The 18600-nt window shown below is 42.3% G+C and overlaps 1 protein-coding gene across 1 annotated transcript in view; it reads left to right on the top strand.

The window, feature by feature from the left end:
- The window catches only part of scara5 (scavenger receptor class A, member 5 (putative)), a 64345-nt gene that overhangs the window by 26969 nt on the left and 18776 nt on the right, over window positions 1–18600 (top strand). The window contains exons 3-8 of the mRNA XM_069172379.1: window positions 2251–2450; window positions 3899–4077; window positions 4162–4288; window positions 4380–4548; window positions 11226–11306; window positions 14640–14747. Coding sequence (XP_069028480.1) covers window positions 2251–2450; window positions 3899–4077; window positions 4162–4288; window positions 4380–4548; window positions 11226–11306; window positions 14640–14747 — 864 coding nt within the window. The remainder of the gene's footprint in view (window positions 1–2250; window positions 2451–3898; window positions 4078–4161; window positions 4289–4379; window positions 4549–11225; window positions 11307–14639; window positions 14748–18600) is intronic.

Raw genomic sequence — 18600 nt, 5'->3', positions numbered from 1 at the left:
GTCTGCTACACTGAAGAAAAAAATCTATAAAATAAATAAATAAATAAAGCTCATTACTGGGACATTGTCCTGTAATTAAAATGGTTTATTTATAGTAAAAAAAATTAAAAAAATTTTTTAAAAAAGAACATTTTCTGTATCTTTGTTATCTAATGTTGTACCTACAGTATAAAAACTGCAAATGTTAAATAAATTAATATAATAAAAAAAAAATGCACCGTGCACCGCATTAGTTCTATTTTCCCTCAGCTTCGTCTTCTTATCCTTCATCATCTCTTTGTTCTTGCTCGTCTTCTTCCGTCTCATGTAGCAGCCTTGCGAATAAACTCCTCAGGATCTGATCTGATCTTATCTTTTTGTGCGTGTTCCTCTGGAAATAATAATAATAAATCAAAAAAAGCCGCTGCAGCTGACAGATCATCATTTAGCTGTTAAGCGCCCCGTGTAGAGGAGAGCTTTCACATTATTTACTTTTTCAGGTCATTAGGAATAAACCTAACACATATAATGAGCAGGAATTTCGATGGTTTGTTTGCAGCGTTGCGGCTTCGTGGCTCTTTTTTCTGAGGTCACGCTGACGTTTCTTGGCCTGGATGCTGGCACAGGAAGCCACACACACACACACACACACACACACACACACACACACACACACAGAGAGCGAGAGAAACACACTTTTATCACTCTTACTTACGTGGAAACTGTAACATGCAGAGTGTGTGTGTGTGATATCGGGCTGTTAGCGGCATCAGCGTGTCGAGGAACATGTGCAAAGGGAATTATCTGCTTCCTCCCATTTCCCAAATAATTCCTTGTTTCTCCATATGAGGTTTTCTTTCACCCGCTGGTCCTTCAGAGGGGATGTCGTCATGGCGCTACGCTGAGGATTTGGTTTCAAAATATCTCCCGGGCTATGGAGCCGTTACCATGCAGCATGCTTTCAACATAACATAAAAACCGAGGAGCTTTTTCTCATTAGACACGGTGGAGAACGGAGAAAAAGGAAAAAAAATAAAGTGTCCTTTATGCCGAGCAGCCAAACTTAAGACGAGAGGGGTTCGTCTGCAGTTTGTTAACTGCAAAGAAAAAAAAACACAGATATTTCTCAAGTTCATATTTAGGAATAAATGATGAATATTTAAGAATTGGAAACAACAAGAATTGTGGCTTTAATGGAGAAGAACAAAAATGCAAGTATGTAAGTACAGAAGCATCATCGGCGAAATGTAATCCAAGTATAAAAGTTGAAGTACCGTTGCTGCAGAATAAAAAAAAAAAAGGTCCCTGTATTAGTCCCGGAGTTATTAGGTTCACTTTTGCCGTGTGTTGAAGTTGGAGTTTAGTCGATGGATAAAGCCCCCTCCAAAAGATCACAACATAAAACTCAACATTTTTTTGTAAGAATTTGGGTGATCGTGCCTCTTTGGGCCTCCAGTGGCTATTACATTAAAACAATCAAAGGATTTTGGACATGAAATTAGTTTTTGCTGAACTTGCTAAAAACATCATAGACATCTGAAATGGGAAACAACTATAAACTCTACAAAAAGTTCCAATGCATTCATCTTAAAGTTTATCATCTGTTTTTAATGAAATTAAAGGGGAGTTTTGGAAAATATTTGTATGAATTACAAAAAAAAAAAAAAAACTGCACTCGTAAACTTCAAATTTCAAATAGTTTAATAGTTAACACATTGCTGATGATTCTGAGAGCTGCGTTTGTATGATACAAACATAAGTGTTGTTAATGAGCAACTTGTTTTTTGTCGCTGGCCTCCAAACACCAGAGGGCGCTGCAGAGAGAGATAGTAAAGATATTTTATATCAATGGAAAGTCATAAGTCATATCTTTTTAAAAGTCTCTCTCCTGCAAGCATTGGATGAATATCTGCACGCTGAGGCCAACTTCAACATCAGTCAATATGAAGACGAGAGTTTCCACCACCTGACGTTACGGCTCGGGAAAGCTGCACAGCGCCGCCAATTTTAGGAAAACCCGTGAAAATATTTAGGTCTTGATCAAACACAACAATACGTCCAGCAAGAAGCGACGTCTGAATCCACATCTGCTCTGCGTTACGGTGCTGGCCGTCTCCACGGTGACGGTAGTGATTGATAGCGAATGAAACTGGATTTTGGGGACTTTTCGCCGCAGCTGAGGGATCGTTGAATCAACACCCGGAGCAAATCTCTCACTCTCTTCTCCTCACCTCTTTTTTTTTTTTGTGGTTTTTTTCCCCCCCTTCCCAGTCTCCCGCTCCCAGGTGTCCTCGCAGCGGCAGGAGGTGCTGATGGAGAACGTGACCCGGATGTCGGAGCGCTCGCAGATGCTCCAGCAGAATCTGGGCGAGGCGTCCACTCAGGCCGACCTGCTGGAGAACATCTGGAAGCTGGAGAACCTCTTCCAGAACCACAGCGATTGGCTGCAGAGGCTGGAGATCCTCATCAAGGTACAAAACATGGTTTAAAATCTTTAAAAAAAATTTAAAAAAGACATGTCTGTGTTATGTTCTTTTTAATTCCCTTTTAATGTGTGGCTGGGAGGTTTTGGGTGATTGTGGCTGTAATAAAAAAAATGTGATCTGCTGCTGGGTTTGCAGCATGATGTAAAACATAAAGTAATAAATAAAGTAAACTAAAGAAATTAAAAACAAACTATTGTGATAATCAAGGGATTATCGCTGAAAGAAAAAAGTAAGAGTCCGGCGTCGTGGCTGTAAATGCTTTTAAAAGAGTCACAAAGCCAAATTTATGACAAAAATAACTCCTCAAAACAGCTAACAGATAATAAAACTGACTAAACTCTGGAAGTGTGAGTGATGTGTTTAAAACCCTGTTGGCACTCTATTAAAACACAATAATAATTACTTGGTTATTTATTAGAGCTTATTAAAGGTTTAAAGAGGGATGTTTCAGTAATTTGTTAGTTTTGTAGCAAAAACACACTCTCGTTGATTTGAAGTGTCCGCCTGAACAACGACACACCGAGGTGGTGCAACATGGACGCTTGACCAGCAGACACAGACCCTGGATCAGTCCCCAGCTTGTGTTGAAGTACACCATCAATCACCCCACTTGATCCGCAGCTAAACTCTATAAACCAGTATCTTGCTATTAAACACAGAATCTTTGGCCGGCGGGGTACGTTGTTGGTGCTGGAGGCTTTCTGGTTTCAGTTTGCGGTCCGAGTATGTTTTGATTAGTCGTGTTTGAGAGCGCTTCGGGCTTGCGTGCTGGTAAACAGTTATTTCAAGAGCGCAAGAAGGAGGACGCGTTGGCCGAAATGTAGTCAATGAACCCGCTGACGACTATTGGCCGACGACGAATGAGCTTTTTCGTCAACATTTTTTCAAAGTTAACGGAGTGTAAACTCGGCCCTCTTCTAGACAGAGAGTTTCCAGTGAAGCCACTTGTTTTGATGCATTTCGATGTCCTCTGAGAATTTGAACCGCCTCCCTAAGTCGACCCTCAGCCGCCGGTTGTGCGGCGTTGCGAGGAGTCTACTGAGCTGCCGTCGGGGCTTTTCCTCTGCTTTAATGAAGGCGATGGTGTTCCTTACTGGGAGGTCGCTTCACTGATTAATCCAGCAAAAAAAAAAAAAAAAAAAAAAAGGTTTAACATCAGTCGACTTTTGCTGTCGGGACGTCGTTCCAGGTAGAATACTTTAGAAACGCTGTATTTCTACTGTTTACTTCTCGATCAGTGTGTCTCTGAGTATCTCAAACCAATGTGGTGTATTTCGGCATCTCATTGATCCTTTAACGCTGACGTTTTCCTCAAACTGGGCGTTTTTGATCAGCTTCACGTCTCACTGGTACATAACCGCCACCCTGAGCCGCGGCTTCAAATTCCCACCGACGAATCTCGCACTGTCCTCGTTGACTCCTCTTCCTCGCAGGGCCTGCAGGTGGAGCTGCGGAGCATCCAGGCTCACTCCCTCCAGTCGGAGGGCTACCTGGTGCAGCTGGACGACCGCTTGTCCTCGCTGAGCAACTCCGCCGGCAGGAACCTGACGGGCCTGACCGCGGAGGTGACCCGGACCTCCACGTGGCTCCGCGACCACTACATGCTGCTCAGGTACGCCGTTATATCACAGCCTGTGGAAAGTTGAATGCGTTTAACGAGGTGAAGAATAAAACGTGTGTTTCTGATTAATTGCAGGGAAACCACGGGGCAGGTGAGCGGGCTGCAAGAGAAACTCGACGAGGTGAACTGGACGGTGGGAGCCGTCAATCACACCTTCAGCAACGACATCGTTGTCCACCGCTTGAAGATACAAGACCTGCAGGTTAGAGGTTCGGTTACGCTAGAGACGTCCCGCGCGATAGAAAAACTTGTGGAGTCGTAACGGCGCTGCTGTCCGTACTCGTCCCGCTCAGATCCAGATCAGCAACATAACGGACGACACCAGCAGTTTGTGGGTGACCCACGTCCACACCGAGGCCCAGCTGAGGAACGAGATGGAGATCCTGAACACCATCACGGAGGACCTCCGTCTGAAGGACTGGGAGCAGTCCATGACCCTGAAGAACCTCACCATACTGGAAGGTCAGCAAAGAGACGTGGATGGATCTGGTCTTATTATGAAATAAAGACAAAAAAAAATAAAAATAAAGCAGAAATCCAGTCGGAGTGCAGAAATCAATCAATCAAATGGACTGGCAGGTTTTTAATTTAAATATCTGAAAGTATTTAAGATCATTGTTTTGGACTTGAGGTTTTTGGCCTCCTAAATCTCTGTACTGTTATTTGCAAGTGAACAGATCTGATCACCAACCTTTCTACATCGGTTGCTGTGGTAACGAGGTACCCGCAGCTACGCTGGTGACGCGGCTTCCCAACGCGGAAGCTGCCGGCATTTATTATTTCGACTTCTGTCCGTGGAGTTGTTGTTATCGTTGTCCCCTCTACAGCGCGAAAATCTACGCTTTCCATTAGCAACAGATCGTGCTCACTCTGTCACTTACGTCGTCGGGTTTTTTTGTTGTTTTTTTTACGTTGCGAAAAAATCCGTTCTGAGACGCTTCAGTGGAAATCCGATTGGAATTTGCATTTCAATCCACCTCCGAATGCAGGTTCGGATCCGGATGTTCAGACTTTCTAAAATCATTTCCAGATGTGACAGAAATCGGATTTGGGCCCCAAACACACCCGAATCCTTTGCGCGACACTGTACACACAGTATAATGTGAAATTTACAGTGAAACATGCACACGTCTTTCACATCGACAAGATCAAAACCGCAGGAGAGAGTGAGGAAACGTGAAAAACACAAGAAGCAGAACACGAGAACTTTATCCGTCAGCATAATGAATCCCTCCGGGTGGAACCTCGGTCCTCTCGTACGGCAGCTCATCTGAGCCCGGACACGTTTGCAAGTGTGACTGACTGATGCAAATGTGATTTTATTTTGAATTATTTATTTTTATTTTTTTTTACACCGTGGAGCGACTCCGAGTGTTCTCCCTCCGAACCGCTCGGACCTGATTAGTCCCGACGTGGTACGACTCTCGCCTGCCAGCGCACCAAACGACTCCTCTGGCTCGCTCCGAAATCAGAATAGGTATGCCGTGATGTAATGTTGCTGGCAAGGGGGGACGCGGCCCAAAGCTGATTGATTGCAACTGAAACTGTACGGGACCCCCTCCCCACCACCACCACCACCACCACCACCACCACCACCCAAATCCCCCACCCGATCCATAGCGTCTGCTTCACATGTGGGTGGGACGCCGTTTCTCTCCCGCCTGGAAACAATTGTGGGTTAAATTTAGCCGCCGAGTCCAGGACGAAAAACTCAACCGCTCGGCTCTGTCATTAGTTTTAGCTCCGCGGCCCATTTGTTTGTTGTTAGCTCTCAGTCACCTTGGCCAAGAAAAAGTTTTACATCTCTATCCATGTTTACCCTCCTCTGTTCTCTCTTCTCGTGCCTCCTTCTTATTTCCTTCGCTTTGCCCCTTTTTGCAACTCACTGTGATCTTTATGCCACACATGGTACTTGTTGCATTAATGACAGAAAGATGAGAAGCTGTTTAAAACGTCGTGTGTTTTTTTTTCTTGATGAGTGATGCAAGAATCTCGCATGGTTTAATTTACAGAAACATGCTCCTAACTCAGGCCCAAATATATCAGATGATGTTGATTACAACTCCCATATGTCATGACAAATTAGACATCTGCTGTTTGCAGAGCAGCGCCGTCAATTTTAGGGGTCGATGTTATCGGTGACAAAACTATCGTCAATATTTTCTTGCACTTTCAAAATTCATTTCTTGTTTAAAGACGTCTTGTGGGAGTGCAATGGAGCAGGTTTTGTTTTTTTTTGTTTACGAGTGGGTCTGTTGTAAACAAGGACTCAAAACACAGTCTCGCTATTAGTGTCGCACTACTCCACAATGATCAACAGGTGGCAGTAATGAGCACACGCCGCCTGAACGTTGCTCCACCGCTTCTTTTTTGTTTCTTCAAGTGAGGACATAAAATGTTGATAAAATTGAACAGTCAAGAGTTGTCACATTTCCATTTAAAGTCAACTTGTCGCCTCGTTTTGATCCGCTACCGTTTGCCCTGTTAAAGTCATCACGTCACGTGTTAATGCAATACTCACCTTTTCCTGTTTCAAATCGAAAGCCATTTTCACCATGTCAGTGGAACAGAAACACTTATTGTTCAAGCAAGGCTTTTATTGTGGAACATTTGCAGGAACATGTTGTGACTCGACGTCAAACAGTCACAAGTTCAACGAGTCGTTCGGAAAAAGCGTTGAATCGGATTTTTTTTTTTTTTTTTTTAAACTGTCAGTCGCCGTGGTAACATCCACATAATATCGAGACCTATTTTCTGATTAACTTTTGTTTGAATCTGGTGTGTTGAACGTGTTTGTTTTTTCAACAAGAATTAGCTCATTTGCCGACGGAGTCTCTCCACCTAACAAAGTGCAAACGGTCAGAAAACCAAACGGAGCGTCGCAAAGACAATATTATGAGATTAACATGACTGTGCAACAGCGAGTGTTTGGCCCTCGCGGAGTGGTACTTTCCTCTCTCCTCTTTTCTTTTCATGTTCCTCCTCCTCCTCCTCCTCCTCCTCCCTCTGTTTCATGACTCCTTTTCTCCACCCTCCTCCTCCTTTACCATGTTTTTTCGCCAGTGTTCAATTGGCATGAAGCAAATACCGTCGACTGGGGTTTCACAACTATCTTTCAATTTGACAGCTGTGTGTGTGTGTGTGTGTGTGTGTGTGTGTGTGTGTGTGTGTGCGTGCGCGCGCGTGTGTGTGTGTGTGTGTGTGCGTGCGCGCGCGTGTGTGTGTGTGTGCGTGTGTGTGTGTGTGTGTGTGTACATATTTGCTGACATTCATAAACAGGGCCACACACCGTTACTTAAGAACACCAAGAAGTAGGTTGATTGTCCCGGTCGTGCCAGAGTGACTCACTGGTTTTCTGATGTTTTGATTCTCTCGTGGAGATAAAACTCGTGTTTCCAACATGTTCACCGTCAGGAACTAAGAAAACACCCCGTGGACCACACTGTAAACACGCACAAGCTGCTCCAGCTTTAAGGAAAGGCAGCAACAGCCTTGTAAATCTTGAGTTAGCAAAGGACCCTTCAATGTGTTTGCACGTTTATGAGTTCTCTCTACTTGTAAAAGTGAGTTGGAGTGACAACAATGACGATGATTAAACGGTTTTATTAAACTGTTTTTAGGGAAACCAATGAGGTATTTCAAAGACAACAGAGAATTACTTGTCAGACTTTGCTTTAATATATTCCGTTCCACAAACTAAAAAAAATGTAAAAGTTGTTTCACTGAATGACAACGTTGAATGAATTTATTTAAGAAAGGTTTATTTTACTTGCAATTTTAAGTTCATTCAAAACCTTCATATCATTTGTACTCCCAACTTGAATTTTGAATTAAACCTATAACAATAGATTTTGTTTTGGTCCCTCAGAGGCAAATGTGTAAACACAGCACTAACTTTCACCTTATAAGGCACCTTTCAACAACAAGGCAATCCAAAACTTCTCTAAAGGTAAAATACGGTGGCCTAAAAGGACAAAACATATCTATGAAATATAAATATATATATATATTTTATATGTCTCTGTTAACTAGCACATAGGCTCGGTGAGTTAACCCAGTTTTCCTCACAGACGTTATCCTGCATTATTTGGATAAACTGGCCACATATCTGAAATTTAAATGGATTTTTTTTTTTTTTTCACTTTTTGGCAAATACTTAAATTTCATGACATAATAGCAGTTCTCTGACAAACAAAATCATAACAGCTTCGAGTATGTAATGCTTCCTCTTATCCATATACACCCTATTGCTTCCCATAGTGCCCTGAAGCACTTCCAGGACCTTTCATGTATGTTGCCTGGAGCGTGTTTCCCTTTACGCTTGTGCTTGAACTCTGAAATGTTCTTTGTCCTTACAGGCCACTGTTCTCTCCAATATGTTCAGTTTTTCATACAGTTACAAGATGTAGGAATTATTAGAATTGATGTGTATATATAATATTAATTTCATTTATTTTGAATGCAAAAAAAAACAAATTCTCCAAACCCAAATTCCCTCCATTTCCTCACATTCGCTTTTAACAAGGAGCACGTATGAACACGTGTAGGCGACATGTTACGTGAACTCAAACTGACCTGACATGAGATAGACAGTTTTATTAAGTGAGTTTTTAGTGCAGATAATTAAATAAATGTCTCCGTGTTGCAGTGTTATTCTGAAAAATCTGAGGCGCTTCCTCCATCGGGATGCTTTTAAAGGACGAACCCGTCCCCTTAGACTAGGAACACAATAAATGAACATATATCTGTCCGACCACGGTGGCGTCCATGTGTTCTCTGTTAGAGCGTCCCGGATCCTCAGATTACAGAAACGCTTTCGTGTCATTTGTTATTGTGATGAATTTTTACAACACGGTCCTTATCTCATGCTGTCACATCAGTCTGCTGTAGATCCGTAACCCGGGCTGGATGTTGGATGGTGGGGGGGGCGCCGACAGCCGAGAGAGCAAAGGTGACGCAGAGAACCTGGAGATTAATAACGTGACACGCCGCTCAAACGAGCTCATAACGACCACCAGGGTGAACCGTCGTCTCCGAAGACAGAAGACTGAAATACCGAAGGTCCTCTGCAGGGCGATGTCAGCAAACTCCTGAAAGTATGAGCGGTATTGATCGAGTTTCAGGACGCACCTTTGTACTTTGCGAAATTACAAGTAAAAAAAAAAAAAACCTCTAAAATCACGTTCGTCATCCGACGACAAATCAAGTCAACAAGTGAACTCTGAGCTTTCGGGACATTTCGAGGTCCGAGATCGCGAATACCTCGAGAGAAGTTCATACGGGCTCACGCGACATGATTTGAAGGCAGCGTGGGTGTCTGAATTGAAAGTCATTATTATTTTTCCTGTCGTGTGTTTTTCTGCTAATAATCCCACAATGCATTGTGCAGCGTTTTACGGATGACTGAAACGACCAGTCACTCAAAAGGTGACGATAACAAGACCAAATGATGACGACTAGTAACTGTCCAAAATGTTAATTTACTGCAGACTATTAAGTGTCTCGAAGGAGTAATAAAGGAACGAACGGGGAGGGGCGGGGGGGGGAGGGGGGATTTGGGACACAGTTCAGGACCTTTGAAGGCTGACTGCCTTCAACAGGACTCTTCTTTCCAACTGAGTCGTTCATGCACAATGACATTTATTTCATGCAATCCTTCGCCTAATTTAGGCTCAACGAGGGCTGCGACTAATGATTATTTTTGTTTTAGATCAAGCTGCCAATTATTAAACCTTCTCATTAATCATTTTTGGTCTACGAGACGTGAAACTGCCAAAAGAGATCGAGTTTATTATCACGAAAGATAAAAGCGAGAAAAATTCTCACGAAGGAACGAATCGCGGCACCTCGAGTTTTCCTCGCTGGGACGGAAACAAGCGGAGCGGCCGCGCTGGGTCTGCCCTCCCCTCCTGAGCTTTTAGCAGCCCTCTTCACCGGCTAGGTGCGTTGAGTTGTGAAGCAGCTCGAGGCGGCGGCAGCGGGAGGCCGATCTGTATCTCCACAGATCGGCGTCGTGAAACCTTTTGAATTAGGAGCGCTCAAGGATCACGACCGCTGGACAATAACAAGTCCTGAAACTTCCCAGCATTCCCACAAGCAGTGTTGTGGTCCACCTTGTTAAACATGTGGTTCCCATTGTGGACAGACCTCTTCCTCTCTCTCTCTCTCTCTCTCTCTCTGTTTCACTTACTATTTTTTTTTTTTTTTCACTCTTTCTCTCTGCGGAGTAATCCAAGTACAACAAACCGTTGGACTGAATCCTTACACCAGTTGTAAGACCCAGTTTGGCCTTTATTTGGCTGCTCTGTCGCTCTGTGTGTGTGTGTGTGTGTGTGTGTGTGTGTGTGTGCGCGCGTGCGTGCGTGTGAGATTAAAATCCACGACGAACACAGTAACCTCCAGAGTTTCATGACATTAATAAAATTATTAACCGCAGGAATTAAAGGCTCGGTACCATGTGTTTCCTTCTGGGATAATAATTCTCCTGATATCCTGCCTGCGCTCGATGATAAACGCTCCATCGTGCTGCAGTGATAAAGACGCTCGTACTTGTGTTTTCATACCGAACGGGCCGCGATGCTGCTTCTATAAACGTAAAACTCACCGTTTCCTCCCAAGAAAATACTTTTTCTCCGAAGGAAACAGCGAAGATTTATTTCCAGCCGAGCTCAAGCCTCTAAACCGCAGCACACACCTTTTGATTTGTGCGGCGATTTATAGCAGATTTGACTGAATTTAATATTGTTTTATATGAATATCGGGCTCACTTTCACTGACATGTTGTAAATTTCTCTTTCACTTTAAAGAAAAACAGGTGGGAAACAGCAACACAGAAGAAGTACCACTAGTAAATCCCTATTAAGCTCCTATTAAGCTGTGTATCTCTACGACCTTTTGACTTTCAAAGGAATTGTTTGAAAACCCTCGTTCGCTTTTCAATTTGGAAAAACGGCAGGGTGCCATTTGGGAAGCTGGATTCATGCGTCTCTCTTTGTTGAATCACAAAATGTTTCCCGTTAGTGAAGAAAACACCAAAAACTAGAATGTACACGCAGTAAACAACTTCTTTCAATGACAAATTGTGACTTTATTTACATCTTTTGCATCTGACGCCCAATTTCTTTCCTTCTTTTTTGCAGGACCTCCGGGGCCGAAGGGAGAGAAGGGCGACACCGGACAGCTCGGGCCCCCCGGGGTTCCTGGGTTGACTGGCCTCAGAGGTGGGTTCAACCTGACTATCGCTCATAAGTAACTGAGAAGCACAAATAATTAAATGTTAAAATGATCCGTTCTTGTGATCCACCAGAAGTTAGAGGCGTCACACTGACGACTCCTGCAGTATTGATGAGTTCCCTGATGATTTCATCCTGCTGTCCTAACCAGGTCTTCCTTTCAACAGCACCAAAAAAAAAAAAAAAAAAAGATATCATTAATATAGTTGGTCATTTTGGAGTTTTTTCCAACCGTTTCATAACAACCAAAACCAAACAAAGTCTGAGAAATTCAAACAAACCTACGGTGAAAACCGATGACTTCAAGTGTTAACACAGTATTTGTCATACGTTGTATTTGCCAAGTAGAATTTAATTTAATTTACACATTTTTTTGATGCATATAAGAAAGGTAGGAATTTGACTGACATTAATTTTGATATGACCAATAAATATCATAAATGGATCAATAAATCTCATGAGTTATGAGCCTCTCTCTTAAACCAGAATTTATGTTTACGTGTCATTAGGGTTTAAAGTCTAGACACCTTTTATGCAGAACCGACTGGCCCGTGTTGCTGCCTCTGCTTTTGCGATTACGTTCACTTGCATTAATGATGCAGAGAGCGTCGAGAATAATAGGTCGTATAAATTCACTTAAGAAAACAAAGCCCCAGACTTCGGATGGGGATTTATTCTGCAGACAGGACCGGCGGGACGCCTCATCTGTCTTTGTCTCGCAGGTAATTCCTCTAAAAACCGTTCAGGCCCGAGTCAGCACCTCCAGACCCTGAAATCACGATTTTTCAAAAGACACTGGGCGACGCAAATAACAACAATGTGAATCCAGATGTTGCGGGACCCCGTCCAGCTTGGTACCCCTTGAATCAGCACCCCTCAGGTCGTCCCCTGTCATCATCCATCCCACATTCCCCCGGCCGACAAACGTTTCCAAGAAGCATTATCTTCGCGCTGAAAGCCCCCCCCCTCTCCTGCTGCCGTATAGTTCCAGGAAAAAGTGAACAGAAATAATTTCTAACTGCAAGGAAAAATAGAGGGCCTCCTTGTTAGTTGAACAAAACAACTCCCGACCACCAAACCGCCGTCTTCAGCGTCGTATGATTTTTATTGACATACTTATTGGTGACGAGCTTCTGTACGATTCGGTGCTTGTGTTGAACTTAATTAGAGCTGTTTTATCTTTAAATTATTGATAAAAAAAAAAAACACAAACACCTCCAAAAGGGACAGTTAAATAATTAAACTTCAATCAATCATACTTTATTTATATCGCACTTTTCGTACATTTTGGTTGCAGTTCAAAGTGCTCACAGTTGGAATACCAGAAAAAATCAAATAAATTTGAGAACAAATTAGATGGATTAAAAGCGGGAAGGAAATTAATAAAGAAAAGCAAACATATAAGGCATTTTTTTTAAGTAAATATAATCAAATTTAAATACGTCTAAAAGACATTTTAATTCAAATCAAGGCTGAAGAGATAGATAAGATACTTCATTATAAATAAAATAAATAAAAAGATGCAGTCAAGTTACTGAGGGAAGTTTTGATCATGATGTGTAGAAAGTGAAACTATAGTGAATCTGCACCAGAAGTATTTCCATACCAGAACATGGTATTGTTACTAATTAATAACTTTAGAAATGTTGTTTCTGATCATAAAAATTTTTTTTTAAAAAGAGCTCGGCCCACACAATGTGTTCGTACTGCACCACATGTATTCGACTGCAGCCAAAAGTAATCTGTCATCACATCCATCCTCTATCCTCTCCGACTCGTTGAACGATCCAGTTGGACTGACCTGCAGAACACAAAGAACACTTATGCACTGGATCCAAACTGTGATTGATCGGTGTTCTCTGTTTTTTCCCAGCGGCTTTTCTGTGTTGAGCCGAGTTACATGACATCATCCGTCATCGGTTTATTTGGTGTTTCTGGCTGTGACGTCTTCACTCTAATTATTTCATTCACTTTTCTCGAGCAGTCGCATTAATCAGAGCGTATCGGTGCTCGGCGACACTTCGCTCACCGCAATCAGGACCTCGTTGCCACGTTCATTTTGAGACGTTCGAGTGCGCTCCGTGTAAACAAACTTAAGGAACAAAACAAAAGATGTTGATGTTTTTCTCCGTGTTAGCAAAGATTTTAAGGGTCGAGGGAGTCACAGATGGAGGAACGAGAGTAGTATTAGTGTGTCTATTGGGGATGCTGAATCACAGAGTAAAGTACACAGTGCTGAGGGCACAGATAGGGCCAGTAAAAATGGTGATTGAAGACTTTTTCGGATAAAATGCGGTGCCCCGAGTCTGGCATTTAGGCGGTCGCCATCCTGGGCGTTTTCTTGGAGCAAGAAGTGACCATATTTGGATGATCTGGGAGGAAGTAGAGGGTGATCCACCTGAGACCCTGAAGAAACTACACCCACTAGCCTGCACCAACAGCCTGACTGCACACCCGCAAACGTACCTCTGTTTGAGGCCGAATATCTAATTAATGATGGAATTATTTTCAGATGGACCACCCGAACACTCATCAGAAGGAGTGAATTTGGCAAATGAGACCGTAAAGATTTGTGGAAAACATTTTCTTGACTTTGTATTTAATGAGAAGCTGATGCTTTTTTTTAATGGAAGTCTATTGGAGCCTGAGGTTTTTTGGAGCCAGCCCCTAGTGGCCCTCAGTGGTATTGCACTTTAAGGCACTTCTGCATTGGCTTGGTGAAGTACTTGCTTATTTACAGCCTGATGAAAATCATGATGACTCATCAGATCAAGTGGGACTGAGTACGTTGAAGTCTGGCGATGAAATCTTGCACGGTGTTGTGTTGAAGCTGCTCACCTCGCCTCACTGATAAACTTCACTGGCCTCCAGTAGGACTCTGTGCAGCCTCTTTATGTCCTCATGCGCTCTTCCATTCCTTTCCCTTTTCCACACACAGTATAACTTTGAAACAGGATCACTGGAGATTCAGCGTGTCATCAAGTTTGTTCCTGACTCAGTCGCTCCTTTTGCGGCTGCCAGTAGTGAAAGAAAATGTGTACACTAGTGAAATTATTCAGCATGTGTGGGGGTCTATTGTCTTTTAGGGAACACTAAAGTCTATTGCAAACTTTAAAGGATCCGGTAAGTCTTAAACTGCTCAGAAAATAAAGGCTATAACAAACAACAGGGAGCATTATAAGATCCGAAGATGTGTCTGTTTAAGATATTTGTTCAAATGCACTTATTTCAGGCTTTTTCTATGATAATCTTTGAAGCCCGATCCTGCAGCATGTTGTGATCAGGCAGATTTTTCCTCATGTTTACATGTTTGTGTTTTAGGATTTACTGGAGAAAAAGGCATCCAAGGCCCTCGGGGAATGAAAGGGTCTGTTGGGTTGGACGGTGTGCAAGGAGACAAAGGAGACGCCGGACCTGCCGGGCCTAGAGGTACATCTGTGCTGTATCTGAGATTAATCCGCTTCAGAGTTGCTTACTATTTCATTCCTGGCTCGGTCATTTGAGGTCACCACTCAGCGTTTCTGCACGTGGATGTGACCCCGAGAAAGTTCATCTAGGAAACACATGGAACCACAACAAAAAACGCAGATTAACTAGCAGATTATAATACAGCAATCGCGGGAATGTGGGGGCCGCAGCAGTAGCCACATTAAAGCGAGTCATTCTCCTGCGAAACCATCAAGAGTCCATCAGTAGAAAACCAGAGTTTCTCCCTGTAGTCTTGTCCAACTCACAGCTGAAACTTGTCAATGCGTTCACAGTTCAAATCATCTCCGTCTTCAAATGGCTGCATGAAACTTCCCCACCAGGAATTATTAGGACCCGAAGACTTTTTAACACTTCTTACATCACGAACAGGTGCCACTGTTTTCCTGGTGTGTTTACCCATGGAAGCTATAATTGCTTTAACCACCCATATCTTCTCCCGTTTATTACAGTGGAACAGCTGTCTCTGCTAATCTGATCAGTTCTCGGCCATCCTCGCTGAGCCGATGCAAGAGAAATATTTTCCCACACAGGATGTTTACAAAATAATGAGCTGGAAAGCGATCAGTTTAAAGAATATTTCTCTGAATGCCAAAGTAGTACAGCAAGGGTCTCCAACCAGTAGCTCGTTGAGTATCAATTTGTTATTCTTCACGTGAAACAAGCTTATTCAGTTGGTTTGGTGGAGCTCGGCTATGTGAATAAATGTGACAGTGTCCGAGAGCTACACGAGTAGCACTTGCATTTTGTCAAAGTAGCTCTCGAAGGGGAAAAAAAATGGTTGGAGACCGCTGACCTGGGGGAAAGTGTCAGGTCAGCTTTATCATCACCGATAACAATGACATGCAGAATGTATGAATTGCAGCGAACAGGTGTACCGGATCTTTATAAAAAAAAATTTAAAAAAACACGTGGTAAACCTCGCACCGTTGACACGGTCAGCGTTTGCCGAGCTTCAGGCGCTAAAACTACTTTAGGAAAAGATGATTGTTTTGGTTAAAATAAGTACCGTATGTTACTCACATGATGCCAGTTATGAAGGTTATGTTTATTAACAAACGTACGCACCCCGACCTCCTCTCCATGTGGACTTTGTCACTCTTTGCACTACGTCACGTGTGTTGTTTTATTTTTCTCCAGTCATAATTAGTACGGCCACCTAGAGGTCACAATAAACGTAACCTTATGGACGACTGGCAGGTGCAGTTTGCCGAGTATGAACATTGGACTGAAATAATGAAATAAATGAGGACATAAATGAGAGGTTTAGTAGGTCCTTATTATCCCGTATAATTGGGATAAATGTATGATTTAATCTGCCTTTTCAATAGTTGGATAACAGTCAAATGGGGGGATTTCTTCCCGTGTCTGCTAATAATACATTTATACTAATCATACAATCATATACGCAGCCACTTTTTGTCATTGCCCAACATCCATCATGCTGTCACAAAAAAAGCTCCAAATGTACCATGGAAATAATATATAGAGAATTTGAATGTGAGTATTTAAGTATTTATTTACATCTTTAAAGGTATGCAGTGGATTGTGATATGTTTTCTAGAGAGTCCATGCATCTTTAATGGTTTAGGTTGGATCATAATTCTTGTGATGCAAAATATAAGCATTGAATAGTATCAGCTGAACATATATATGTTATCAAAGCACATTCAGTATTCCCATTTACCAATAGGTTTCCGATGCAGACTGTAAATACAAAACGTGAGAACAATGCCAACCTTTAGACTGAAGACTGTCCACTAAATCACACCTTTTGCTATTCTTTTGTTCCTCATCCTGTCTCCGACATCGCTCCGAATCGACGTAAACTCTGTGGGCGTTGTTGTTTCCTCTCTGGTACCGCCAGTTGGACAGCGCCAACGATAACAAAAACACACTCAGACATAAACTCAGCTCTGATGAAGAAATTACAGCCATGACTAATGTGATAAGCCGCTGAAAGCCTTTGTCTTTCTTTTGTGTGTGTGTGTGTGTGTGTGTGTGTGTGTGTGTGTGTGTGTGTGTGTGTGTGTGTGTGTGTGTGTGTGTGTGTGTGTGTGTGTTCAGCCAACAGCTGTTGCCAATCAGTGTGGTGTTTGGCTGAAATGTCCAGTGTTGAGTCCCACAGTCCCGATGTTGGCCAATAGTGCTCAAAACCTTGGATCGGGCTGATCTGTTGTTTCTTGCACTTTAGTTGTTGCAGCTCAACACTCAGTACCAGAGTCCATCGGGGTTTTGGCGGATTCTGTCTGTTTTGCCCTCATGGATGTCAAGTGCATGGCTATACAGTCCCTGCCTAAGATGGCGCCGTGCTAGTGGCAGCCTGTTACAGCAGCTCCCCCGAGTGTGTTTTTGTTTTAAGTATCTTTTTTTTCTCCTCTCTTCGGAGTTGTTTTAGTTAGTTTTAATTTAATTTAATTATTCTATTTTATTCTATTTATTGTATATACTGTGTATTTTTATATTTAATATTTTACTGTTGTTTTATTGTTTTCCTGTACCTATAATGCTGCTGTAGCAAAAAAAAATTCCCCTTGTGGGATTAATAAAGTAACTATCTATCTATCTATCTATCTATCTATCTATCTATCTATCTATCTATCTGTCTGTCTGTCTGTCTGTCTGTCTGTCTGTCTGTCTGTCTGTCTGTCTGTCTGTCTATCTAGCTATCTATCTATCTATCTATACAACGGGCTTAATATTAAAGACAGCACTTGGCCTTTGAGATATTTACTGGGGAAAAAAAACCAAATCCAGTTATATTGATGATAAAGCAGAAAAAAGAGATGCCATAAAGAAAGGTGAGAAAGGCTTTGTAAGAAATAAAGTGTTTCAAGTGAAAATTCAACGTTGAAAGCTCTGTCACACCAGAAAGTGAAACAGGAAAATTCCACCCGAATATTTGGCAGTCGAAGCGTGATGGAGTCATTACTTGCAGGGCTAGTTGGTGAACTATTGTAGCTGGCAATAAAGATAGCCAGAAAGATGCTAGAAATAGCTACTGTAGATCCCAAGCTTCTTTCCATTTTCTCTGTGCTGGGTTGTTTGCTACCCCTTTGCAATACATCATTTAAGACAATAAAGTTTCATTACAAGCGAAGGTCGTCTCCGAGCTAACAAGGTCACTTGTTAAGGAAATTAATTCTGCAGTAACTGTAAGTTCAGTTCCCTTTAAGGTCAGCCTTTTCAAGCCAGCTCATCGTTGATCAGCAGAAAGTACATTTTTCCATAAACTAGGCTGTTGTATGCTGGTGTTAGCTTTAAGTACCCATAAAATGACATTAGTTAACACAACAGAATTTATAGTCAAAGATACAAGCTTGTGAACATAAAATTTTAACTGCAACACCCAAAGCAAACGTCCAATCAGCAATCTTAAGATTTGACAAGTCGTACAGACGAAATCCATTCACGTTTAGATTATGTGTGATGTAACTCAACAGCTGGGGAGGCATGTCTTGTTAGCAGCAACACAGCGTTTTGGATTACCAACAAAAACAATTACCCCAAAAAATGATTGGCACTACAGGATGAGGGAAAACATTTGTGGAACCAGCCGCCAACTCCTTTTCACTCAAGAGCACGGATTTTATACCAAACAACTGTTTTAGCTTCTCACTGGAAAAAAAAACCTCACATTATGTGTCATGGAGCTTGTTTCACGAAAGCAATCTGTCAGCATTGACATCTTAAACGGAGACACATTTCACCAACGATCAATACTCACGTACGGTATTTATGTTTTTTATCAGAGAGAACGTGTCAAAATGGGAGGAAATTAATTTTTTTTTACAAA

Source organism: Embiotoca jacksoni, unplaced genomic scaffold (genome assembly GCF_022577435.1).
Source record: "Embiotoca jacksoni isolate LCO1_2020_lvr unplaced genomic scaffold, fEmbJac1.0.p SCAF_52, whole genome shotgun sequence".
Lineage (NCBI taxonomy): Eukaryota > Metazoa > Chordata > Actinopteri > Embiotocidae > Embiotoca > Embiotoca jacksoni.
Note: the sequence above shows the minus strand (reverse complement) of the source record. Positions and strands in the feature narration are given on the sequence as shown.